This window comes from Centroberyx affinis, unplaced genomic scaffold (genome assembly GCF_046629955.1).
Source record: "Centroberyx affinis isolate AG114_WGS23_722 - 3 ecotype Tasmania unplaced genomic scaffold, CSIRO-AGI_Caff_v1 ptg000777l_1, whole genome shotgun sequence".
NCBI classification, from domain to species: domain Eukaryota; kingdom Metazoa; phylum Chordata; class Actinopteri; order Beryciformes; family Berycidae; genus Centroberyx; species Centroberyx affinis.
This window is the reverse complement of record NW_027279385.1, coordinates 111289-138637: the sequence shown is the minus strand read 5'-3', so window position 1 is coordinate 138637 and position 27349 is coordinate 111289. Positions and strand designations below refer to the sequence as shown.

General features: G+C 41.9%; 1 protein-coding gene across 1 annotated transcript in view; it reads left to right on the top strand.

The window, feature by feature from the left end:
• Positions 1 to 1116: 1116 nt before the first annotated feature.
• The window catches only part of LOC139644717 (voltage-dependent T-type calcium channel subunit alpha-1I-like), a gene marked incomplete at its 5' end in the record, with an annotated part of 105185 nt that continues 78952 nt past the window's right edge, over positions 1117 to 27349 (top strand). Inside the window, 6 exons of the mRNA XM_071520175.1 lie at positions 1117 to 1459; positions 2448 to 2540; positions 12281 to 12617; positions 14459 to 14811; positions 22759 to 22910; positions 26018 to 26203. Coding sequence (XP_071376276.1) covers positions 1117 to 1459; positions 2448 to 2540; positions 12281 to 12617; positions 14459 to 14811; positions 22759 to 22910; positions 26018 to 26203 — 1464 coding nt within the window. The remainder of the gene's footprint in view (positions 1460 to 2447; positions 2541 to 12280; positions 12618 to 14458; positions 14812 to 22758; positions 22911 to 26017; positions 26204 to 27349) is intronic.

The window sequence follows — 27349 nt, the reverse complement described above, 5'->3', positions numbered from 1 at the left end:
GATTTATCATCAGTATTCTTGTGTGACTATATCTGAATGTTTTAGCATATCAATAGATGGCAGTTGTGTGTAGTTTTGATGTCAGTATTTGTTTTTTATAAAGATGTGATCTGAAAGGAAAGCAGCACTTCATTTTGCAGTGGAGTTGGACTGTTTTGCAAAATGAGAGTCTGTTTTGATGACAGTGTGAACTGTTTTGAGAGCATAAACCTCAGTGTGGAAAAAAATGTGTCAAATCAACTGAGAAAAAGTGTAACTCCTGATGAGCCTGAGGCAGGATCCTTAAGGTGACCAGGCTTTTGGCTTCACAGTGACCTGAGTGAGCAGCTAACAGAGCCAGCAGAGACTAACAGCTTTTAAAACTAGAAAGGCCAAGCGCTGACAGTTGACTGCTCTTTATAGTTTTCTCTGAAGTTTTTCCTTGTACGCTGCGAGGGTCTAAGGCTGGTGGAGCCGGGCGGGTTAGGCTGTGTAGAATAGCTAGACTGTTATGTCTTGATAAAATCTGCTTTTGTGTGTCTCGTGCTTTTCCTGATGTTTGTCCTATATAATTATGTGCTATGGTCGATCGTTGATTAGTTAGATGTAGTTGGACTCATTCTCTGTAAAATCCTGTGAGACATGCTGTGATAAAAGGCTATAGAAATAAACAAACTTTAACTTGAACTTTTGAATATTACAATTGAAATATCTCAGGTTTCTCCTTCCACTTTTGGTACAAATAGTGCTGTTAGATTTTCAAAATCACACAAGGAAAGAATCATGTTTGTCCCTTTTAACTGATGGCCTGTTGGCCTTCATAGACCCCAAATCCATTGGCCTTTTTAGTATTAAATCACTTCTTAAAATTTTTTATAGACTTGTTTATATGTGTTGTCTTCTATGCTATTATTTTTTATTGTTTTATCCTCTACTCTTTTCTTTTTTATCTTGTGCTGCCTTCTTATATTACTTGTTTTAATTTGTTTTTATGAGTATGATATTTGTTTTTATTTGATTGCCAAAGCACTTTGTAAATGCCATTTAAAAAAAAAAAAAACACTATACAAATACAATTTATTATTTGTATAATACAACAGTCTCTAACTCTCCTCCCTCCCCCTCCCACACCTCCAGCACCACGGGCATCAGCCTGCCTCGGCCGTACTACATGGCCGACGAGGATGACGAGCGGCCCTTCATCTGCTCCCTGCCCGTCGACAACGGCATCATGTCCTGCACCGACGTCCCGACCCGCCGCGAGGGGGGCCGCATCTGCTGCCTGGACAAAGACGACGCCCTGTACCGCCAGACGCTGGGCCTGAGCCCCGAGCCGCTGGTCAACGGCAGCGTGAGCGTGGCGGGGCTCTGCGTCAACTGGAACCGGTATTACACCCGGTGCCACACGGGACACAGCAACCCCCACAAGGGAGCCATCAACTTCGACAACATCGCCTACGCCTGGATCGTCATCTTCCAGGTAGGGATTTTAGTAAACGAACAACTAACAAACCTACGGAAGAGTATTAGGGACATTGCAGGTGAATTTTTGTTTAGGGGTGGGTAATATTCTGAGAAAGAAATCGGAAATTCTGAGATTAAAGTCAGAAATTTGCAAGAAAAAAAACACAGACACAAATTTCTGAGTTTTTTTCTCGCTAATTTCTGAGTTTTGTCTGACTTCAGTCTCAGAAATTCTGAGTTTTTTTATCAGAATATTTCCCCCCTCCCCATGCGCTAAAGAAATAAATAAAAATCACCTAGAATGGCTCTAATACTCTTCCATACATACGAGACAGCCAACCAGACTGCTCTATTTTTATTCAGAAACCACTTACTAACCACTTGAGTCTGTGTGTGATCTGTGTTGATTCATTTTTGCAGATTTGCACAGTTCATGCTGAGGCATAAATTGGGTTTTAATGTTCTAAGTGTGCTGGAGATGTTAGATGAGCCGTTCAGAATTGCTTCGTGGGATAAGACATTTGTAGTTTTGGCTAAATATACCCAGCAAGCTTTTCACGTGGAGGAGGCATGTCAACGTCAATCCAAACACGCAAAAACATTTGCACAGTTTTGGAAACTGTTCTGAACTAATATCAGAAATGTATTTTGGTCCCAATTCCACAAAACGATGCAGGTAGCAGCTATATGGACGACTACTGACTTCTCAATTTCCACTAGACTTAAACAGGTTTTTAACATTTGTGCAGGTTGTTGTATCAACATGTATTCAACATCTCAGTGTTTGCTGGGTATACCTATGAAGCTGGAACACAATGGTCAAAAAACAAATATGACATTTCTCCTATAGTGGGCCTTTACACAGCTGTACTGTATTGAATAAAAGTTGTTTTAAATTCAAGGTGCATGGTGGAGTCTATGCCAGATCACATGGAGGATTTTCAGTGGATATAGCTACAACTTTGTGTGTGTGTGTGTGTGTGTGTGTGTGTTCTCTACTGTAGGTGATCACTCTGGAGGGCTGGGTGGAGATCATGTACTATGTGATGGATGCCCACTCCTTCTACAACTTCATCTACTTCATCCTGCTCATTATTGTAAGTCTCACACACACACACATACATACACACACACTCATGTATACACATATATGTAAATGTGCGAGTTCACACACACATATACACATACACACACACACACACACAGCAGAAGTTGGAGATGATGCAGTCAGCTAATTTACATACTTTGAGATTTCCTGTGTTTGTTGCCAAGCTACGGATGTTACAATGAAACGCTGTCACTCCTCCTCTTTCTCTGTCTCTCTCTCTCTGTGTTTATCTCTCTCCCTCTCTCTGTTACCTTCATACACATGCAGACAGACACACACAAGCATATACACACAGACAGGCACGCGCACACACACACACACACACACACACACACACACACACACACACACACACACTCACAAGGCTGTCAGTGTGATAGTGAAAGCTGGTCTGAAATCCCTTAAGTAATCCCCTTTGTTCTGATAAAACACTTCCAATGCCTTTAGTTCCCCCAAGTGTGTGTGTGTATGTGCGCATGTGTGTGTCTGTGTGTGTGGATGTGTATATCCCTACATGTGCGTGTGTTTTGTGTGTGTGTGTGTGGGTGGGTGTGTGTGTGTGTGTTTGTGTTTGTTCGCGCATTGTGAGCATTCATGCATGTTTGCCTCAGTATATCGGAGTGCACATGTGTGTGTTGGAGTGTGTGTGTGTGTGTGTGTGTGTGTGTGTGTGTGTGTGAGTGTGTGTGCTATCATAATGCAGTGTGGCTGCCTGTCCCGGTTACTTCCCTAACCCAGGGGCCGTCTTGTCTTTTTATTACACTTTTTATTGCCTGCCTTCATATTCAGATGCAAGCTCTTCCTCCCTCCCTTCTCCTCCCTCCCTCCTCCTCTTCACCTCCTTTACATCTTCCCTCACTCTCCCCTTCTATCCATCCATCCATTCCTCTCTCAATCTACCAATCCCTCTTCCCAATCATCCACCTGAGACCCTTCACCTCCCTAGCTCCCCTCCCTCATTCCCTCCATCTATTAATCTTTCCCTTCTTGCTCCCCTTTCCCTGCACCCCTCCCTTCATCCCTCCTTCCTTCATTCCTTCATCCATCCCATCACTGCCTCACATTATGTCCCACTCACTTCCTTAACTCCCTCTCTCCTTTGTTTCCTCTGCCTTTCCCTCCTTCCTTTCTTCCCTACCACCTCCCTCCATCTAACCCTTCATCTCATCTTCCCTTGCTCTCTCCATCCATCCATCCATCCAGCCATCCTTCCTCTCTCAATCTACCAATCCTTATTCCCTATCACCAACTCTCCCACCTGAGACCCTTCATCTCCCTAGCTCTCCTCCCCTCTTCTCCCCTCCCTCGTTCCCTCCATCTATCCCTCCCTCCCTTTATTTCATCTTCCCTCTCTCTCTCTCCTCCCATCCCTCCCTCCCTGATCTCTTGCTGAGCCATATACTGAGCATCATTCACGTATCTGTCACCCTACTCATTATTCACAGTCACGCAGAAACATAGACTTACAAACAGACAGACAGCAGACACACACACACACACACACACACACACACACACATCCAAAGTTATGACACACACACACACTCACATGCAAAAGGACACATTCCCACGCTCTTTCCCAGATTAGCCCTGGAACATTATCTTCTCCATCAAGCTCTAAAAATCCCCCGACTCTGGACAGATTCATGATACAATTGTCGCCTTTTGATCTAAAATCATCACTGTGGAGGAAAGGAGGGAGGAAGGGAGGAAGGAAGGATGGATAGAGGGAAGGAAATAAAGAGGGAAAGAAAGCGAGGGAGGAAGGAGAAAGGGAGGGAGTAAGGCTTGATGAAGAGGAAGGCAGGGAGAGGTGGAGAGGGTTTGGGAGGGAGGGAGGAAAGGTGGTGAAACGGGGGGGTGGATGGAAGGAGGGGGAGGAAGGGATGAAAGGGAGAGAGAGCGAACGTGAAGGAGGGAGGAAAAATAGAGTGGTGGAGGGAAGAAAGATTGAAGGGAATGAAGGAGGGAAGGGGGAGCAAAAGAGGGAGGGAGGGTGATGAAGAGGGAGGAAGTGAAGGAGGGAGTGTGGGAGAAGTGAGCAAAAGAGGAAGTAAAGGAAGGAGGGAGGGAAAATGAAGGGAAGGAGTAGGGGGAGATAGAAGAGGGGGGCTGGGGTGGGTGATGGAGGAGTGAGGGATGGATGGATGGATGGATGGATGGATGGAAAGGAGAAGGCAAGGGTGAGAGGGAAGGAGGGAGAAGGATGGAAGGGAGGGAGGGAAGCAGGAAATGAGAGGGAGGGATGGAGGGAGAGAGGAGGCGAGCACATCAGTCTCCTCCTTTGATCTAAAATGAAAAGTCTTTCAAGATTTCACACAAGTTATTAATTAGAAAGAAACCCGCAGGGCGTCCTGGACTCACCTGGCTGGAGAGCACACAGTGATCACAGCATCACAGGTTTGAGTCCGACTCACCAGTATGTCACGCAGTATGTCATTCTGTCATCCCCAAAATAAGTAAAATATAAAATGCCAATAGACAGAATTAAACAAGATTGTCCAGTCCAATGCAAATGCAATTGACTTACAAGTGAAAATGAAAACATTAGCAAAAAATAAGAAAAATAGTACAAAAGTAATAATAGCTTTACACTTACAATGAAAGAGTCCAACTAACAATACATAAATTCTAATGTTGTAAAATGGCATGACTTACTTTATCAGGAAACCAGGAAACTTGAAATTAATTTTCTACTAGTGAGCCAAATGCTTCAACAAGCAATTTGTACTGTAGAGAAATGTGAAACGGAAAAAGCAAACTTCCAATTTAACTGCACTGAAAATAATGACAGGCAGGCGTAACTTCCAGGCCATCAGCTGGTCCATAAAGGCTTTTCAGACATGTGCAGTTCAACAAGGACCTAATGAAAATCCTACAGTTATCCACATCAGCAAATGTATATGCTTGCCCTTCTGGCAAGTGTAAAAAATGTCAAACATTAACAAACCCCCCCCCAATAAAAATTTTCATCAATCAACAATCTTACAACCATCTTTCAGATTCAGAATGAGAATCGCTTTAACCACCAGCAGCCAGTTGCACCAGCTGAACATACGCTCTATCGTAAATTAGGGTATAAAGTCTACACTAACTGTTAGGTTGAAACTAGTTAGTTTGACACTAAATCTGTCTCTTTGTTTAGCTGCACCATGACACTTAAGGTACATCTTAACTAGTAGAGCGTAAAGGGACCACTAACCAAAACATGACATGTCGCAGACAGTGACGTTTCACCTGCCGCAACTAGAGCTAAAATCAATATCTTAAAAATAAATTATGAATTTGCAAACATTTACAAACACATCAACAAATAGGTACATTATCATGTATAAAGTAGGCTATAAGGATTAATTTCAGTTTACCTCCTATACCAGTCATCTAGCCTACAACTATATAATTAATAGTGACATCAAGCGGTTTAACCGTTATTTTCAACAGAGCAAAAGTGAGGCATTTCCCCCTCATTAACAGGGTGGAAAAAAGTTATTTGTTTTATTGCTGGCTAAAGAAAGTTGTACATTTGTTATTCGTCAGTTCAGTGATTTAAATTCATGTTCAAGTCAGTGGTTCCCCCCGCAGTGTTGTCGCTCTGCAACGTCCTGAATGAGCATTTCTCCTTAGAAAGTGAAGTGAATTGAAGTGGAGGAATATAAATATTGGGAAGCTTGTGAGGCCACATCATCTGGGAGACTGAAATGTCCGGATTATTAAAATATGTATGACAGACACATGGGCACTTTATGAAAACGCTGTATAAACTACGTACTCTGCATAGATGAATACAAATAATTCCCCCAAGTGGCGGATTTTTTCTATCTCTGCTCCGGGAAAATGAAAGCGCGAGTATAAATCTAAATCATCATACTGTTCAAAAGGTAATCTGTAATCAGTCACGTAAACCGCACTGGATTTGTTCCTCCTGGTCCTCCAGCAAGTTATCCCACCTGTCAAATTTGTGCGCCATGCCAACGGTTATTTTACAGAGGACTTTACACCTAGTAGGAGTTAGGTGTAAGTTTTAAGTTGTAACTTATGTCTACGTTGGAACTATTTCAGTTGGTGCAACCGTTAAAATTTTTGTAATGTGTAAACTCGGACTTAGTGAGATTTTACATTCAAACTAGCCTACGTTTGAACTTAAATTGAACTGGTGCAACTGGCTGCAGGACTTATAAAGACATTACCCTGTCTCCCTCCACTGTATATTATCTACTAAAGCCTCAACCATTATCTGAAAGAGGAAACAAATCTCCTCTGTTTTGTGTACCTCAACACCACTCTCTTACAATTCCTCGTACTCAAAGCATGTCAAGAAGCAGAAGAAGCAGTAGCAGGACATCTCTCACTGTTGTTGCTGCGTATCTGTTGTTGTGTTTTTCCCCACAGAGGCGAGATTTGACAGCCAGGCTTTGCTCTGCTCTGTTTCAAGGCCCGTCTCTCACACGAGGAGCAGAGGAAAGTGATTTGAGCGTTATTATGCACATGTTGAGGTTTCATCCACGTCCCTGCTAGTCTTCATCTCGCTGAGAGACAGATGAGGAGACTTTTATTAATGTTTTCTTTAATAGTACATGACACAGTGCATGGAGGGATGGGAGGATGAGAGAGAGAGAGAGACTGACAGAGGAAGATACAGAGAAAGCGATAGAGAGAGAGAGAGAGAGAGAGAGAGAGGTTCTGGTTGTATGTAGATGCTTTGGCAATTCCGCTCACGTAATATCAATGCCGATAACGTGTATTAAAATTGAATTGAACGGAAGGCAGTAAGAGAACGACAAGGAGAGAAAGAAAGAGAGCTGAAGGGAGAGAGGGATGGAGAGAGTGATAGAAGTAGAGAGGGATAAAGAGTGAACGTGATGGAGAAAGAGAGCAACAGAGGTGGGAGAGGGGAGAGAGACGAAAATAATGATGAGAGTGAGAGAGAAAGAGAGTGAAAGATGAAAAGAGAGAGAGGAGACAGACAGAGAGATGTTGTGTTCTGATTACCATCATGTGGAGCGGCTTAGACAGGGAAACTGAGTGGTATTAAGGGCTTTGCATGGGAAATAGCAGTGGCCCTATGGAATTAAGGTTTAACATGCTGAAATGCCATCTCCAACCTGTTTTGTCGCAGAGCGTATCGGCACAGTAAGCCTCTTGATTTGGCACCGCGGGGCTGTCGAGGTGTGGAGGAACAATCACTGCCTAAGCTCTCCCTTTGCCCTCGTTTACCTGGGATTAAAATGCACTTTGTGTCTGGATGGTGCCTAGGTATGATTTAGCCGAGTTTAAACTGCACTACGCAACTTCTCGCCCCAAATGGCAGCAAAGGGTAACTGAATTTTGAGGACGTAGAAACCTAGAAATCATGCAATGTGATGTCAAAAAGCTGAATTTCTTCTTGTGCTGCATTCCAGAGGTGTCCAAAATTCCTGCTCCCTACTAGGAAAAATGCAACTGAGCGGCGATTTTAAGTCAAAATTCCAAATAGGAAACTCAGGCAAGATTCCTGAATCAAGAGTTTTCCAAAGATGCAGTCATCTGACGTCACATCAACATGGCGGCATAAACGCTACACAGCATTTACTTTTAACGTGTTTATAATCCTCAAAATACACTCAGGTTTGATTTTCAGCATTGCGTGAACTTAAATCTATCAAAACACCTGTGTGGTTAACGGTTAAACATATAAATTTGAAATGTAAAGTTGCACTTACATTTGCTAACATTTGATGCTAACCAGCTAGCTAGGGGAACAAGATTTGTATCTTTGTACCTTGTATCTTCCCTGTGTTTTTTTTCTGAGCTGGACCTCTGGAACAAAAAGGGCTTGTAATTTAAAGTGGATACAGACAACGTTTCAACTTTCCCCCTGTTGTCCCCCCCTAGCGTTTCCAAGTGGTATTGTTGTTTGCGCCGCTGTCGCAAAGACAACCGGATCACTGCAATAGAACAAACCATCTGTCTGCTTATCAACTCCTTGATCATAACGTAACTTTCACCACTGCTCATTTTAGAAAGGCCACGGCAAGAAAACGTGTTCTTTGTTTAGATTATCAAACGGACAATGGATCATTTATTCGTTTCTGGCTGCTAGCTTTAGCTAGCATAGCAAGCATTAGCGACATGGCTAACGTTGCTAACGCTAGGTACGCTAGCTAACGCTAGCAGCCAGAAACAAACATAGTTAAATGTTTGTTTCTTTTGTTCCAGAAACAAACATAGTTAAATGTTTGTTTCTTTTGTTCCAGAAACAAACATAGATGTTTGTTTGAGATGTGTTTTGTGTCCTGTTTGTGCCTAGATGTGACTCAGCTGGGTTTAAACGTAAATTAAAATGTGTCAAAATTGAAATCAGATTGCTATTTCCTTCACAAAACACAGATTACTATACACAGCACTTCTCTTTATAGTATTTATCTTCTTTAGAAAGACAGCAAACACTTGGGAAATTGCATTGTCATTGTTTTTCTTATTCTTATCTTAAACAGCAGGTAGGCCTATACCTTAGGCAACAGTTTCATACAGCTGTTGCTATAAATTGACAGACTTTACAGAAAGTTTTCTGACTCCTTCAATAAGTTAATATTCTCAATACTCCCACGCAGATTTAAGTTGCTATCCCAGCTGCCTGCCACCTGTTTTCCCTGTAAGTCCTGGTTGGATCTGCAGGCGAAGATTTGTTTCTGTTTATGTAGTTGTTGTATGTGGACTCGGTCTTCAGTTGTATGTGGACTGGGTCTTCAGTTGTATGTGGACTGGGTCTTCAGTGCATCTTGGTTGCATTTACACCTGCAGTTTGATGCAGTTTAGCTTTGTCCAAATGCAATCCAATCAGCCAGGCTGCATGTTAATGCAGTTAATGTGGAAAGGGGGGGGCTGGGGTTGTCTCTCTCACCCTCTCTCTCTTTCACACAAACACACACACACACACACTTACACACACACAAACACTGTATTCATGAACTCTCATGAACACACATTGTTTCTTTCACTCATAATGTTTTTCTCTCTACCGCAGACATACTTAAACATGCACACACACAAACACACACACACACACATACCTACACACCTGCACACACACAAACACACATACACACACACACACACACACACACACACACACACACACACATACAGGGAGACTCAAACACAACCACAGCAGACATCCCAGTCTCACATATATTCTCTCTCTCTCTCTCTTTCTCGCTCTCTCTCACACACACACACACACACACACACACATACAAACACATTCCTTTCTTTCTGTGTCTCCATCACAAACATACACACACACGCACGCACGCACAAACCCACACACTAATCTAATTGTATTTCAGTGGCTCCAGCAGAGTGTGAGTATAAATATTTGATGGGATCAGTGAGGGTGCTGGATGGGTGCTGGGACCCGCTGCCTCCCTTTCAGTCCCCGAGCCGCGAGAGCTGGCATGGAAACCAGCCGCTCCGACCGCAAATCCCTGCTTTGGATCAATAAGGACCAGGCAGAGCTTTACACACACACACACATACACACACACACATATGTCTGCTTACACACACATACACACATACACACATACACACACTTTTGATCCAACTCTGCCAAGGTCTTTGTCAGAGCGGATCAGATGGAGACCAGAAGGGGGTTATCAGGCTTCACAATCACTATTGATCACAGCCTAGAGAGCACTAGAGTTTATCCCTCTCCCTCTCTCTCTCTCTCTCTCTCTCTCTCTCCCCTCTCTCTCATCTCTCTCTCTCTCTCTCCTCTCTTTTTCCACATCAGCTCTGCTCTTTCAGTGTAAACCTGCCCTTTTTCCTTCCCTCCCTCTCTCTCTCCTTTTATATCTCCTATTTCATCCGATGTCCCTCTCATCATGTCTCCTCATCCTTTCTTTTTGTCCCTCTCGCCTCTCAAACTACACAAAAACCCGAAAATACCACAAAGCTGCATACTGTAGGTTATCTAATACAAAACCTACAAGGTTCCCCTACAAGGCCTGAGGGCTTAAGTATGGTTATCCTTGATTAATAATGGATTAGGATTTAGTAAAAGAAAACCTTATGACATTCCAGTGTACAAGAGAGATATTGAAAGATGATGAAAGAGAGAAGGCCACATACTCCCCCTTTCTGTCTCTCTCCTCCTCTCTCTTCTTGTCTCTGTTTCTCTGCCTCTCTGTCTTTCATCATCTCTCAATAGCTCTCTTGTACACTGAAACCTTGCGAGGCATTCTTTAACTAAAATCCGATCCATTATTAATCAAGGGTAACCAGGCTTAAGGCCGGGTTTCAGAGTTGTCCATGCAGCCATCGCTCAATCTTTTCTTAACACACATCTTAGGCTTTCCACAAGTGTGTTAGATAACCTAGAGTATGCTGCTTTTGTTGTGATTGTTTAAAATTTGAGGCTTGAGGTTCTCAAAATCCAAAGAAAGACAGATGGCTCTGTAAGGCTATATAAATAGCCAGCAAAACTTTTGAAAAATAAATAAACTTGTTCATAAAGAAATAATCTGCTACATTTTCATATAAATGCATGTATGTTTTGCAACTCTCTTTCTCCAACTAACACAATAGTGATTTAATTATACCCAGTTCATGAAAGCTTTCACATTTGCTGTTCTGAACACCCGGTGCCTGGCAGCTCTTTCCAGGGAAAAGTCCTCTGGCTCACAGGAGGTGATTCATTTTACGTCTCCGGCGGCGAGTGATTTGTTTGGAATGAACAGAGGAAGAACTGGGTAGTTAGCATGAGCAGCGACAGCCACCATGGCTGAACAGACAAAGAAAAGAGAAACTCAGAATGCATCAACAGAAAGTCAAGAAGAAGTCAAGCAACTCAGGAAATCGTGTGAATTTAAGCACGTGCTCAGCAGTGGGCAACATCATGACACAACATTTAGGAGTTGAACAAACATCTACTGTACAATCTACTGTATAGAGGCTTGGAGCCAAAGGGGCGTAAATGCGTTATAGTAGATTTTACAGGAGAGCCAAAACAAATTTTGACCAAACTTGGATCAGCTGCCGTTACCACCTGCCGTTAATAAACCTCTATAGACATAAGAAACTACTTTTGATTCTAAACTACTAGTTTTATTTCTTTTGCTAGTATAATAAATTTTGTATGTGTCCTGGGACACATTCAGAGACCTGTAAAACTCCTCATAACACTGAGGGAGAACTTCAGCTACCAGCAGTCTGACTACCAGAGCTCATCTTGACCAGTTCACACTCCTAACATTATTAAATAACATTTTGAATCTATAGGCCTAAGTATTTCATGGGAATATTAACATATTTACATTCATCTAATATTGACCTAGAATATTAATTAGGATATGAATAGGATACTAAAAATGATGTGATCATGCTGCCATGCTAGCATTATTTATGTCAGCATGCATTTTGAGTTGACCTAAGTGCTGTTAGAATCCTCTACCCACAATGCTTGTTCAGTGTCAAAAGTGGGGTTTTGGGGGTGTCAAAAGGGCATAAGTGCAGTTACGCCCTTTTGGCAGCAAACAAAACCCTACTTTTACTGTTACGGCTTTCATTTTTTGTTTAATTAAAACTTATGGGTCATGATTTCAGCTGTGTCCTTTTGGCACTGAAAAGATCTCACTGAGACCTTTCAATTGACATATAATACTTATATTCGCCCAAAATCGCACTTACGCCCCTTTGGCTCCAAGCCCTTGATATAATCTCTATTTCTATGTACTCTGTCCATCCTCCCAGATCGGGTCCTTCTTCATGATCAACCTGTGCCTGGTCGTCATCGCCACCCAGTTCTCGGAGACGAAGCAGAGGGAGCACCAGCTGATGCAGGAGCAGAGGGCGAAGTGTTCGTCCTCCTCCACCCTGGCCAGCGAGCCGGGCGACTGCTACGAGGAGCTCTTCCAGCTCGTCTGCCACGTCCTGCGCAAGGCCAGGAGGCGCACCGTCGCCCTCTTCTACACCCTGCGGGGCAAACCGCGGGGCTTCGGGGGCGTGGGGAGAGGCGGAGGGGGAGGGGAACGGAGGGAAGGGAAGGCCAACGGACGGAGAGGACGGGAGAGGAGAGGGGTGAGGCACGGTAAGGATGAGAGTGATGGGAGTCTTTTTTTTTTTTTCTTCGGCAATTCAATTTGTGAGTTTGTGAGTGCTGAGTCTGTGACGCTTACTCAGCACTTTCTATATGATCGAACGTTGCTTTTTGTGTTAGGAGTTTCATTCCAAATTGCTGTATATCCATTTTGGAAAAATATCATTACCTGAAGTTCATCATTCAATATCTCTACATATAGGGGATCCAGCCTGTAAAAGTTCATTATTTTGTTAACCGAGGACTTAAGATACCTACTATCCTTTATAACTTGTTTTAAATTTGTGCTATTGTTTCTTAAAAGTGTGTATAAAACGTTGGATATCTTATTTTGGAATGAAACACTTCATGGTCTATTGCTTGCTATTTTGTGGCCTTTGTGGCAGAGAGTGTGTGCAGGTCTGTAGATATTATAGGTGTGACACTGAGTTAAAGACAGTTTAAACACTATTTTATGGATAGAGTGTGTTTTGTTTTTCTTTTTTATCCTTTATTTATCCAGGAAAGATTGACTGCACATGCATACTGTATTCAACACCAGCCTGCTTCACATTCATACAGTTACACACATTCATACCTGGGAGCTGACCAGTATAACCACAGTCTTCTACTGTTGGCTACTGGGAGCTGCCCAGTGGGAAACTGTGAAGTGCCTTGCTCAAAGGCATCTCGTCAGTCGTTTTTGTGAAAGAGGAGCACATTGCTGATGGTCGCATCAGCATTCCCTTGATTTATGTTTACATCATTACATAATAAATAATGTAATACACTAGCCTGGTTCCAGACTCCTAAATTGCATCCTGCCCACTTTTCACATTTTGTTGAGCGATTCAGAGAATCTGGTGTTGCTCTAGTCAACGGCTTGTTCTCGCTTGGAGAAACAATCGAGCCAATCAGTGCCTTTGTGGGCGGGACTAAAGTTTGAACCGTGCGTGCAAAGGGTTTTTCACTGGCGTTTCAGCAGCATAGATTTGTTGAAATCACCCCCTTAACCAACATATTGTCCATAAAAAAATTGATTTTTGTCAGAATTGACTGATATTCTTGGTTAAGTTAGAGGCTTACTGGCTAACATCAGAGCGGTCAGATACGTCAGTAACTAGTGATTGGTTCGGGGAAAATAAACCCCCCACACACACACAAAATGGCTAACTAGGAAGCAAACTCAGGCTGAATAATGGAGTGGGAACAAAATGGCTGTTCAGTCTGATTATCAGGTTAGTAATACACATCTCAAAACTGTAAAAATATTCAGAAGTATAAAATACAGCTCCCAACGTTCTAAGTTAAGTTATTTGTAACTACGGAAACATGAAAATGGTATTCAGATGTATGATGGATCAATCCCTTTAAAGGAGGAGTATCATTTGCTTTTTCAGCAATTTTATATAATTACCTGGTGTCTATAAAATACATCTGTGAAGTTTTTTTCAGTAAAAATTGTTTAGTTATAGCTTTAGCTAATCACTTCCCAGTGTTTGTTTCCCAGATACAAGAAAACAGGTCGTTTTACATAAGCAGCTTCTTATGCTAATATATTACTGCTCTGACTGGCTGGCCGTTCTGGAAGGCCCGCCCTCCTCTTAGCACTGATTGGTCAATTTCAGACAGTCTAGTGTCTACATAGAAACTGGAGCAAAATCTGTCTGGCTTGTACAAGGGGGCGTGTTTTATAGTTAGTGACTGTGGGGAAATGGCATAGTAACATGATTCAATTTTTTTACTGTGATTACTTCACACCTCCAAGTACCAAAATCACCAGAAATACTAAGAATTGCCACATCCTAGGATACCCCCCCCCCCTTTAACACCCTCCATTAATTCCCTTCCAGCTGCTCCTTGCCCCCACCACAACAAACCCGACCTGGCCTCGCCCGGCTGCCCCCACTGCACCGCGGCCCTGTCGCTCGCCGACGGGGCGGGACCGGCCGGCAGACGGGCCGCCAACAACAACGAAGCGGAGGAGGGAGCGGTGGAGGAGACGGACAGGGAGGGCGGCGGCCAGGAGAAGGGCAAGAAAGGCGGGGCGGCCGGGGGGTGCAGCCCGAAGCGGCGCTGCGGGGAGCTGTGGCACGAGACGAGGATGAAGCTGTGGAGCATCGTGGAGAGCAAGTACTTCAACAGAGGCATCATGATCGCCATCCTCATCAACACCATCAGCATGGGCATCGAGCACCATGAACAGGTACGGGCACCAACCTTTCAGACTTTTTCTTCTTGGTCTTTCTGTCATGCTTTTTTATCTCTGTGATTTTATCTTTACTTCACGTCTGGTTTCATTTTTTATCTATTGTTGTCTTCTGTTCCATGTACTCACTTTATTTTTCTTAACTGTTATGGAAAGCACTTTGTAACAGCTGTTTTAAAAAGTGCTATATAAACAAAAAAGTTTATTTTTTCTTTTTTTTTCCTTTTATTCTTCCTTCTCTCACTTATTCTCTTTCATCGTGCAGTATCTGTGTCGTGCTCTCCTCTTTCTCTCCCTGTCTCTTTCCAATCTCTCTCTCTCTCTCTCTCTCTCCGAATTTCTGAGTCAGCATTTTTGAATCCTGAAGGGAAACTGTAAATTTTGATACAATTTTTCTCAATATTGCAAAACTTGAAGCGGAAAAGTTTGCCGATGAAGAAGTTATGGGATAAGTTGCAATAAAAATGCATTTGTCAAATAACTACTGACGTAGGCGGGCATGACACCTCCCAGAAATGTCACACCTGCCGTCTCTCCTGTGTGTGAGGTTCCCACTGTGGCTGTATCACCATTAGCTGGTGCATTAGAATATTACCAAGTGCATATTTTTATTTTTGTCTTTGAGTCAAAGCATGAAATATGGCTGGAATCGTACTCCTAACTAGAGCTGCAACGATTAATTGATTAATCGATTAGTTGTCAACTATTTAATTAATCACCAACTATTTTGATAATCGATTAATCGGTTTGAGTAATTTTTTAAGAGAAATAAGTCAAAATTCTCTGATTCCAGCTTCTTAAATGTGAATATTTTCTGGTTTCTTTACTCCTCTATGACAGTAAACTGAATATCTTTGGGTTGTGGACAAAACAAGACATTTGAGGACGTCATCTTGGGCTTTGGGAAACACTGATCGAAAATTTTTCACCATTTTCTGACATTTTATAGACCAAACAACTAATCGATTAATCGAGAAAATAATCAACAGATTAATCGACAATGAAAATAATCGTTAGTTGCAGCCCTACTCCTAACCCTGACATTAAAGAACAATAATAACATCAACCCAACTGATGGAAAGGCACAAACACAACATTTTAAAAGTTTGCATAACATTTGCTTGACAGTTGCATGCATACATAGATTCTTCCAGTCTCTGTCTGACTTCAGTTTCACTTTCAAATCAGAGAGCTTTATCGGCATGGAGAGACTTCACTGCCAAAGCAGCAAGCACAGTCACAACACAAACAGCATGAATGGCAAAAGTTCTCTGTCTCAGTCTCTGTTTGACTTTTCCTGTGTTCACATGGTGAGCAACACAATCAACAAGTCACCAGGAAGCCCATTCATTTTGTGTAGAAACTCAGCTGATGTGCGATCGGTCAACAGTCAACAGGCTTTTGGCCACGGCCGAAATGTTCGTGGTCATCTGTCATCAACAGCCAATCAGATTTCCATGATTCCTTGTTTCCCTACCAGTGTGATTTTGTTTCATGTAGTCATTCAGAGCTCCCCAGTTCTCTCAACTTTTATCTGAAAGACAACAGGAATAAAAATCTTAAAAGTGATGCTTGGAAATTGTTGTGGTCGATGGTTATGTCTGAAGTAATTCCGATTTTTGTCCTGTTTGTTTTCAATTAATGCCATCTAATTGCACTTGCAAGTTATGTTAACTCAAAACGACGTAACATTATGACACCAACACTACAACACCAAAGCCGTGGAAAATACATGATTTTGCTGTTTAAAACTTTGTATCTTTGGACTGCTACATGGAAATCAGTGTCTCTCGCACCGCCACAATCAGTCAGAACAGATCAGCCAGTTTGAACACACGGTTTCTGTCAGTTTCTCTCCCTGTCGCTCTCTGTCCACATACATCTTCATTGTAAACCTCTCTCTTTTCTGTCTCCTGCCCATCTATCTCATCCATCTCTCTTACATCCCTACTCCCCCCCCTCCCCCCGCCTCAATCCATTACTGTATAATGTGATTTCCCAGCCAACTGGGTAGACATGTCTCCACTGAGGTTAGCCTGCAGGATGAAGGCAGGAGCGCTGGAACGTAATCACACCTTTAGCTCGGATCACACTCAGCGAGAGTTCGTAACAGCTAAAACTGATCCCTCCATGCTCCCTTACACCTCCGGCATGCTTTAATTCTCTGTCCCCCCCCCCCTCATTCTCTTTTGTTCACTCTTTGTCTCTTTATCAATATCTCTCTTTCTCGCTCTACCGTCGCCCACTCACTTCTTCCTCCACCGCAGTAGTGGGTTGTCTCTCATCTCAGCAGCAGCTAAAAATAGAGAAAACAGAGAGAGAGAGAGAGAGAGAGAGATGGAGATAAAGAGAAAGACAGGCATAGAGAGAGACAGAGAAAAAGACAGAGAGAAAGAGAGCGGGATAGACTTTGCTCTGTTAATAAGGAGGAAGTAGGGACTAGGAATGTCTATGGTTACACAATCTGCTTAGCATACTGTGCACATACACACACACACACAGGAGCCATGCCTCCATCTGTTTGAACAGCGGTATCAGAGGCTTAATCAGTCTCATCACTCTGATCCTGATCCTGTAGTAGCAGCCTGAAGATAAGTGCCTCCACCTGTTCAACTGCACCTCAGGTCACCGGCTCCACTGGTCTGGGAACAGCAATTACCCAGTGTGGGAAACCATCACCAGCCACCAGCCAAATGCTTGTAAATGTCATGGTTGCGGTTGATAGGTTTGTCTAGTCTACCAGCCACTTAGGCAGGTACCCAGCCGTCATTTGGAGGTCGTGTTTCCTCCTGTAACAAACTGCCTGGCAGGTGAAATCAAAGGGCCGGGGCGTAGCAGGATGTGGCCCCCGCACTTTCAACAAAATGCAAATCTGTCCCTGTGCCCTTTTTTCCACGATTAAGGGACATTTTTCTGATAACAAACAGCGTAAATTTGGGAAAATGGACAAATCAGCTTCGTCAGTCCCTGCCTATGCCAGTGCTCAATGCCCCTGTGCAGTTTCAGATTGATTGGCCAACCCATTGAGAGGCAAAATGGATGCAGACAGACAGACAGAAGGACAGTTTTCCTCATTTTATAGTAGGATTTTTTTAGGATTAAGGTGTTTACATGAGTTGCTTATAGAATATTCCAGTCATATTCCCGTTTACATGCTACAGAGCATAGTCCGATTAATGACTGAAGACGCACGCCCACAGTACGTCCCTACGTCCTATGTCCGAGTTTCCCTCTGGAATTGAACCTGAAACCCTTTCTGTCATGTTGCTACCATGGTCGGGACAAAATGTTGGGACTTCTTTTTACCGGTGGCAGTCGTCTTTTCTTCTGTAAACAAGTTGCGCAACACTCGCTGGAAGCTGGAGCATGTGTCGTCAAGCAGTCGGATTGCCGTACGTACGTAAGGTGTAAACATGTCTACAATGCAGTTCAATAATGCGACTAAAATCGGGATAATCCACATGTCTTAATTCGACTATTGATTACTCCAATCAGAAAATGCTGTTTACATGGCAGTGTCTTATTCAGAGTATTGTCTTAATTGGGTTAATATCGGAATATTGCAGTCCATGTAAAGGTGCTCATTGACTACGTTTACATGGACAGCAATAATCCGATATTAACCTGATTAAGACAATAGTCCGAATAAGAAATTGCCATGTAAACAGCATTTTCTGATCACCTTAACCGGAATAAGGTCATAGTGGGAGTGAGCAGAATTGCATTAAAACATGCGGTATTCACAGCTTTTTGTGACACAAGTGGTGAACCGACTGCTTGACGATGCTCGCTCTGCCTTCCAGAGGTTGCAAACTTGTTTACAGAGGAAAAAGATGACTGACACCAGGAAGAAGAAGTCCAGACATTTTTGGGGTGAGGCTGAAACTGTCACCATGCTCAGGATTTTGAGGGAAATGGATATCATGAAGTTTTCAACAAAGGCTTAAACTGTCCTTGTTCTATAAGCAAACCATGTTAACCATCTTAATTGGAATATTGTCTTATTTAGACTAAGGCCAATACTCAAATTATTGCTGTCCATGCAGTCCTAAGATACAGACTGTAATAAAATAACACACTGCTCTCTCCGCTTTCTCATACATTTGTAAATATTCACTGGTCTGGAAAATAGTTTGCCACATGAGCTGCTCAGATTTTCACAACTGAGCTTCAGCATTAATATTATGCTGATAACATCATCATCGCTAAATTGTTTAATTGTTGGGTTATGGATATGGAAAGTAGCACTCCAAAGCCTTCACTGAGAATGTGAATAGTGAACATGAACCCATTAAAAATGACACAAGCTGATTGTCAGAAAAATCAATTAGGCATCAGTGAGTGAGCTTTTGCAACTCAAAGAGTGCACACTAACATGAAAGTAAGCCTGTTTTCATACATGTAATGATGAGAATCTCATGAATTATTTAACTCCTTTTGATTTTCGTTTAAAAATCTAATGGGACAGGCTCACTTTGCAAAGCTGGTGAAAACTGTTTTAGAAAAACTGCATTTTGAGATGTACCAGCTACTGTGGCCAGTGAAAAAAAAAACCCTGCTGATAAAAAAAACCCTGCTGATAACACAGGCATTCAGTGTAACATTGATCGACACTCCAACGAGTCTCATTTATGAATTAGTTTCTCGATGCTTAATGCAATTTGCATGACAGGATTTGTTTTTCACCGCGGTGTTTCTGCCTGAGCGCCATGGTTTTCAAGAGCCAAATTCATCTGGAAACACCACAAGCTTGGCACTTCCCTCCTCTTTACCTGGCTGCTATGAAACTTCCTCATGGTGTAGGAAAAGTAATTTTGTACAAATCAACTCTATTTTTTATTGAACATTATATAATAGAGAAAACAAAGTAAATGTTGTATTGTGAAAAATATATAGTATACATTTTCACACCTTGTCGTTTTGATGACAAATCATCAAGTTAGGCCAACTTCTGGGTTCTTCAGCTATTAGTTTGTAAGAACTGCTACAATAAAGTGATGCATATAGCAAAATATACTCTATATACTCTATATAAAATATGTTTTACGATCATACAACAACACATTCTCAAGCATTTTAGAATAAAGCACATTGTTGTATAAGCAGTGCTATGTATGTATGTATGCAATATGCTTTAAGCAATGTGTGGTAAAGGTTCAGTCACAGCCTCTATTCTCCATATTATTCATATAGTATTCTCCACAGAGGAGATGAAGGCAGCTGATCAACCAGGGAGCAGAGAGCCGAGGTGTCATTCAAATAAACTGCTAATTATTTAGGTTTATAGCCTGTGGCATTGCCACAAATGCGCTGTGGGATTGTACAGAATCTGTGCTTGTTTTGTCTGCATTTGTTTAAAAATAAATGACTAAATGAAGTGTATTTTTCAGATTACTCTTCATAGATGCTTGTTGTTAGGCAAAAATACTGTCACTGAAATGCCACGCTGCCGCTAATTTTTTTGGCAGCCTTGATCTTGCTCTTGACTGATATTAAAGAGAATCTCATGCATGCTAATTAAACAATAACTCATGTTTGAGGAGAATGAATTCAGCAGTGTCATGAAAAGTAATGCTGAGCAGGTAAACAGTAAACTGCTGCAAGCATACAGAATAGTGGCAGCAGTTTCCATTCACCAACATCACACTTTTAGTTTAGTTCAGTTTAGTTTTAGTTTTAGTTTTAGTTTTAGTTTTAGTTTTAGTTTTAGTTTTAGTTTTAGTTTAGTTTTAGTTTAGTTTTAGTTTAGTCATGTTTTCTAGTTTGATTTTGTTTAGTTCAGCTCAGTTTTGTTTCATTTAGTTTTGCGAGCGTAACTGTTTTGGTTTATTTTAGTTCACTTCACTTTACTACTTGTTTTAGACTACTTACTAGCTCAGTTTTGTTCTGTTCAGTTTTGTTCAGTTTTGTGATTTTAGTTTATCTGCACAGTGACGTGATAAAGCAGTGATTAAAGACTCAGAAAGAAGAGACACCCCCCCCCCCCAAGAATCATAACAAAACAAAAGTTGTGAAGATAACAAATACAGACACAACTTGTTCACATCTTCACTTTCCTAAAAAGCTCTCTGTGTGGCATCGAGTCGACACACCTTTTATTTTCCTCCATACATCAGCCGACTGGAGAACAGGAGTCTTTAGATCTGATCCCAGGTCTGCAGTAATGAGATGGCTGTAATAGATCTCCAGGGGCTGTTGACGCTGTTTGGCTGTTCTGTAAACAGCGGTCAGCCGTCACATCGTTACCAACATCGGTGGGCACACATCATTAGCCTGTGTTTTCACACTGCTAAACACTCATTAGTACTGACAAACACACACACACACACACACACACAAACACACACACACACACAGACATGTAAATGCAAAACACACAGTCCCCATTGATTCTGGGCTGGTGAAATGTCAGAAGCGTCATTGCTGAAGTTACAGGGGAGCTCAGTGGAATAGTGATGTGCTGGAAATCACGACCGTGCCAAATTTAGCTCGGTGTGTGTGTGTGTGTGTGTGTGTGTGTGTCTGTGTGTGTGTATGTGTTAAATACCTGTTTATATTGAGCAAAGGAGAGAGAGAGAGAGAGAGAGAGAGAGAGAGAGAGAGACTGAAATAGTGATTTTTTTTCAAACAATTTCTCTTAGAGGTGAAACAAGCATGCAGTAATATGTTGGACCTTTGTAATGATCCAACATCTGTAACATACGTAATTAATTTAAAATGTTGTTGTTTATTTTTTTCCCTGCTAGAATGTGGGAAAGGAGAAGCCAAAATTGTACATGTGTTTGAACTTCAGAGTCTGTGCTTTTCTGTTTGTGAGCGTATTTGTCAGTATATTACAACTGCAGCTAACTGATATGGTGACTTTAGTACTCTTTAATGCTGTCAAGACGTGTGTGTATGTGTGTGTGTGTGTGTGTATGTGTGTGTGAGGTTGTGTGTACAAGCTATTGTGCCACTCCTTGCCCTTTCCACCAATCGATTTGGGCCAGTCGATCCATGGGGAGTGAAATGGCTGATAACTACACAAAGAGAAGACAAAGTGAAAGAAAGATGGAGAGAGAGATAGACGGAGAGAGAGGGAGGATTCAGCCATGTGGAGTCTCCTTTTGCTTTTCTCTGTTCTCGTCAGTAATGTATTACACTTGCTGCACTTGCTGTGTGTACATATGTGTGTGTGTGTGTGTGTGTGTGTGTGTGTGTGTGTGTGGGTGGCACTGGATAATAGCTTTATTTCCTCCATGTATTGATTGGCTGGGACAGCTTGTGGTTGGTGAATGCGTAACCAAAGTGACCTACAGTATAACGCTGCCACAGTGTCCTCACTCTCTATTTCCTCTTTTTTCTTTGTCCTTCTTCTCTCATTTCCTCCCCTATTTCCTTTTCTCTCCTCATTTCCTCTCCTATCCTGCCTCCTCTTGCCTCCCCCCTCCTCTCCTCTCCTCCCCTCTCCATTTCTTCATTCAACTTCCTCTCTTTATTTATCTTCTTTCCTTTCCTTCTTCCAATCTTTTTTCTATTTTTTTTCCTCTTCCCTACTCTTTCCTCTCCACTCCCTCAACTTCCCTACTCTCTCCTCTCCTCATTTTCCCATCTCCTTCCTCTTCCTCTTTCTATTTTTCAATGTATCTTCTTTCTATTTCTCTCCTGTTTTCCTCTCCTCTCCTCTCTGTTCCTTTTCTTTCATCTCTTCTCTTTTCCTCTCCTCTCCCTTCCTCTCCCTTCCTCTCCCCTCCTGTCCCCTCATCCTCTTCTCTCCTCCTTTCCTCTCCCCTTCCCCCTCCCCCCTCCTCCTCTCCTCTCCCCTCCCGTCCCCTCTCCTATCCTGTCTTTTACTCTCCTCTCCCCTCCTCTCCCCTCCCGTCGCCTCCTCCTCTCCTCTCCTCTCCTCTCCTCTCCCCTCCCCACCCCTCCCCTCCTCTCCTCTCCTCTCCTCTCCTCTCCCAGCCTGAGGAACTCACTAACGTTCTGGAGATCTGTAACATCGTCTTCACCAGCATGTTCTCCTTGGAGATGATCCTGAAACTCACGGCATTCGGCTCTTTCAGCTACCTGAGGAATCCCTACAACGTCTTTGATGGCATCATCGTCATCATAAGGTACAGCTCAAATGGTGTAAGATTAAGTGCAATAAGTGCAACCATATTACTGGTTTATTTGTAGGCTTTTACACACATATTGTATAGCACACAATGTTGATATCATAAGGCACAACTGGAACAACACTGAAATGAGGTGAGAACTTCACTTAGTTAATCTAAAAAAATAACATAAATAAAGAACAAGTTCTAAGTTAGAGGTGTTTTTACCACATTACAAGTCCGCCTACTCAGTTGCCTCTCACAAGGTGAAAGCATTCCCACCCACTACAGTTTGAAAACCACCACAGAATATTTGATGATTAACATGAAAAACTTGGCTGTGCTTTGTCATCCCACAGACATAACAGTGTATTAATGTGAAGCCCTTCTAATGATTATTTTCCAAATCAATACTGTTATTCAATTTTATCCAAAATATAAATAATATATGTACAGATGTATGAGAAGCAGTGCGAACATAATGCTGTCAAAACTTTTATCAACAACAATCCACATAAACCAGCGTTATCCTCCAGGGTTTTAAGTTTTAGCCCCATGCATATGGATTTTCAGTACAGGCAACAGGCATATGAATCAAAGAGATAAAGTTTCATGACAAAATATAAACTTCATAAATATATGATTTGGAAGAAAGTTATTGATGGCATGAGAGTAAGCAGCACAGATTGGTTTTAAAGGCCTATGTCATTTTAACAACTTCATTCCAAAATTGGTTTTGGACAGAAAAATCTTTGTTTTTGAAATGTTGACTGATGAAATTCTGGTAGCGTTTATTGTTTCCCACAGTGGATATATTTTTTTTGGAAAGAAATCCAGCAGGAAAATAATTCATGTTATGTTTTGTCAAATTGTCACCCACCTGGGTGAAATGTACCACCTGTATGTATTTGTTTGTCACTCTGTTGCGATGCCAAAGCGTCAGCAGCAAACAGGTTTTGTCTTTTGTTATTTGTGCGCTGAGCTTCAGGTGAGTGGCTGTGCCTTTGATCCGCTGCTGTTTCCTCCATTCATCTGGCTGAGCGCCTCTGTCTCTGATCCCCATTATAACCCAGAGATCAAATACACATCAAAGCTACTCAAATTAAGCAAGATCAATTGTACGGGCCTTCACAGAAGATACATGTTGATTGAACAAATCTACATCTCTCTTCTTATCTCTCGCCTGCCCTCCCTTTCCTCCCTTCATCTATCTGAATGTCCTCAGCTATTCATGCTGTGTGAAAGTGGCCCCTTTCACTCTTGGCCTGTGCATAGTTGATGCTATTTTGATGCTATTTTGATGTGCTGGAAGTATCCTTTGATAGCCATGTCTACTAAAAGACACATTTCTGTGATTCCAGATTTTCAAAGCAATGGTGCTCTGTTCACATAGGGAACACGATGAAAATCCACTGGAACTTAAAAGACAAGATGAGAAGAAACTTCAGTGATCCCTATGGGAATAGAAAATATTAATAGTAAAGGAATTAAGCAATTAAGTAAGAGATTGATTTAACATGTCCAAAACTTTAGCATCCTCAAACATGGAAACATAAACCTTATGTTTTTTCAAGTATTAGTAATGTATTCAGCTACTATTTTGCCCACATCTCCTTATGTTGCTGTAAAGAGGTGACAGAGCATTTTATCCACTTTAAATATGAATTAGAGTAATGATGTCTCCCTTTTACACTGGCAACAAAGGGCCTGATGATGAGCATTGAGGCTATTAGCCCTCCAGTATTGATATGAATGAATCAGATGAGAGTTCTATTGTGATGGGAAGAATGAACAAGATCAGCGCAGAACATCCAACAATGGAAGTTTGATGAAACTCCATCTACAGAACATTAACTGAGACTTGATTGCTACAAACAATCAAAGTGTGGTGTTGATGCCATGGATCATATGAATGGAAGTGAAAACTAGCTTAGTGTTAATTACATGTTTGCCAGCTGTGAGTGCCTTGGCTAATAATGTATTGAAAATCAAATCACCAATAATATATCACCACTAACAACTAACATTACTGCTAACATATGTTTAGGAAGGCCTACCATGGTAATGTTATATCCTCATAAAAGGATGAAGCCGTTATACAACCAAGAAGCCCAGCAAACAACGTGCATAACCTGAATCAAACAATCTGATGTTGTAAAGTGATACGACTGACCTCATCAGGAAACCAGTGAACTTGAAATGAATTTTCTACTAGCTAGCAAAAGGCTTCCACAAGCAATCTGAATTGTAAAGACATGTGAAATGGAAAAAGCAATCTTCCAATGCAGCTGCAGTGAAAAATAGTCGCAGCAGGAGCAGTAACTGCCGGGCCAACAGCTGGCCCATAAAGGTTACTAGTGCAGGCATTTCAGACATGCACATAGTTCAGCAAGGACCTAATAAAACTCCTACAGTCTCCTAGTGGCATCAGCACCTGTAGACGCTTGCCCTTCTGGCAAGCATAAAAACTGTACATGAATGAGAATATCACTTGGTAGTCAGCAGTCTACAAATGTATTTGTTTATTTAAGAAAATGTTCACTTCATATGGACCAATCACTCTTTGTGTTTTTTCAAGTATTAAAATTGTATTCAGCTAGGCAGACATAGGCTTATTTGCCTAGAGGAGAGAGCATTCTATCCCTGCTGTAAATGTGAATTACAGTGATGATGTCAATTTTGACCTTTATGTCAAAAGATGAAATGAGAGCATTCAGACACAACAGAAAAATGATCTGGAGGAGCAGCCAGTCGGCTACTGCAGATGCTGAGGAATGGCTTTCAGTCTTCAGTCTGTTTTTGGAGATAGATAGATAGATAGATAGATAGATAGATAGATAGATAGATAGATAGATAGATAGATAGATAGATAGATAGATAGATAGATAGATAGATAGATAGATAGATGGATGGATGGATGAATGGATATATAAATAGATAGATATATAGATGGATGGATAGATAGATAGATAGATAGATAGATAGATAGATAGATAGATAGATAGATAGATAGATAGATAGATAGATAGATAGATAGATACTATTTTATGCATTTATTCCTTCTCTAACATGCCTTGGTTGGTTGGTTGGTTGGTTGGTTGGCTGATCTGTCTTCCTCTGCCCAGTGTGTGTGAGATCATCGGCCAATCGGACGGCGGTTTGTCTGTGCTGAGGACCTTCAGGCTGCTGAGGGTGCTGAAGCTGGTGCGGTTCATGCCGGCGCTGAGGAGGCAGCTGGTGGTCCTCATGAAGACCATGGACAACGTGGCCACCTTCTGCATGCTGCTCATGCTCTTCATCTTCATCTTCAGGTAAGCTGTTGGTTCTTTTTTCATCCTTCACAATATTTCACAGTTTCTCAGGCAGACTGATGACAGAGAGAGAGAACATTATTCAAACCTTCACTTATGTGTGTATCTGTATGTGCCGGCTTCTGTTTACCTGTCATTACAAAGGCCTGCACATCAGCTCGACAGCTGCCATTGAAATAGAGAAGGTCACAGTGCTCTGCAGCGGCTATTAACCCTGGGTGGAAAATAAAGAGCAGACACTTGAAGATCTGGTACAAAATAACAAGCAGACACTTGAAGAAGCTCAAACACTGACACAGCGCTGCACAAAAGGCCTAGAGTGTCCTTCAGTGGGCGATCAATGGCCACATCCCTCTCTCTCTTTCTCCCCCTGCCTCTCTCAGCTTCAGTTTCCTCTCAAGAGCCACTTCTGGTGATTTTGTTTCATAGAGTGATGTGGACAGAATCGGCAATGACCCTAAAACACGCATGTATGTGTGGGCACAGACACGCACATACTGTATATATACAAACACACACATGTTCAGGCACGTACATATACACACACACACGCTTGAGTTGCAAGTACAAGCACTTGTTTAGACAGCAATTTTCTATGTTTGTGTCACCATTTCGTATTAGTAGTAGGAGTATTTCTAGGAGTTCTGTGAATTTTCAAAGCACACATCAACTACTTTACGCCATCAATAACACTAATTTCCTCATTTCATCATTGTTGTGATTTAATTGTGCATAAAATTGCTTCATCCAAATCCATGCTTCATTTAGTTTTCAGATTGATAACATGGATTGTAGACGCCCTATTTGTAGTGGTGCTCCTCTCGGGTGCTGCTTAGAGCAGGAACATTATATAATAGTATATAATAATTTATAATGGTATTTATAAATGCTATTTGTAATGGTAGTTTGAGACCATGGATTGATGCGCTGTTCACAGCGGTGCTGGTTAGAGCAGGAATAATTATCCATATAGCGATAATTGTATTCTACTGCACACTAGAAGGCTCATCCCATTACTTTCAGATTTTTAGTGGTACTTTATATTGACAAGTCCATTGGAGCAGAAGACATCTTTTGTCTCCAGGCTTTGTAAGGTTCATTCACGTTCACATTCACATTCCCTTTCTTGTCCCACATTTTTTGTTG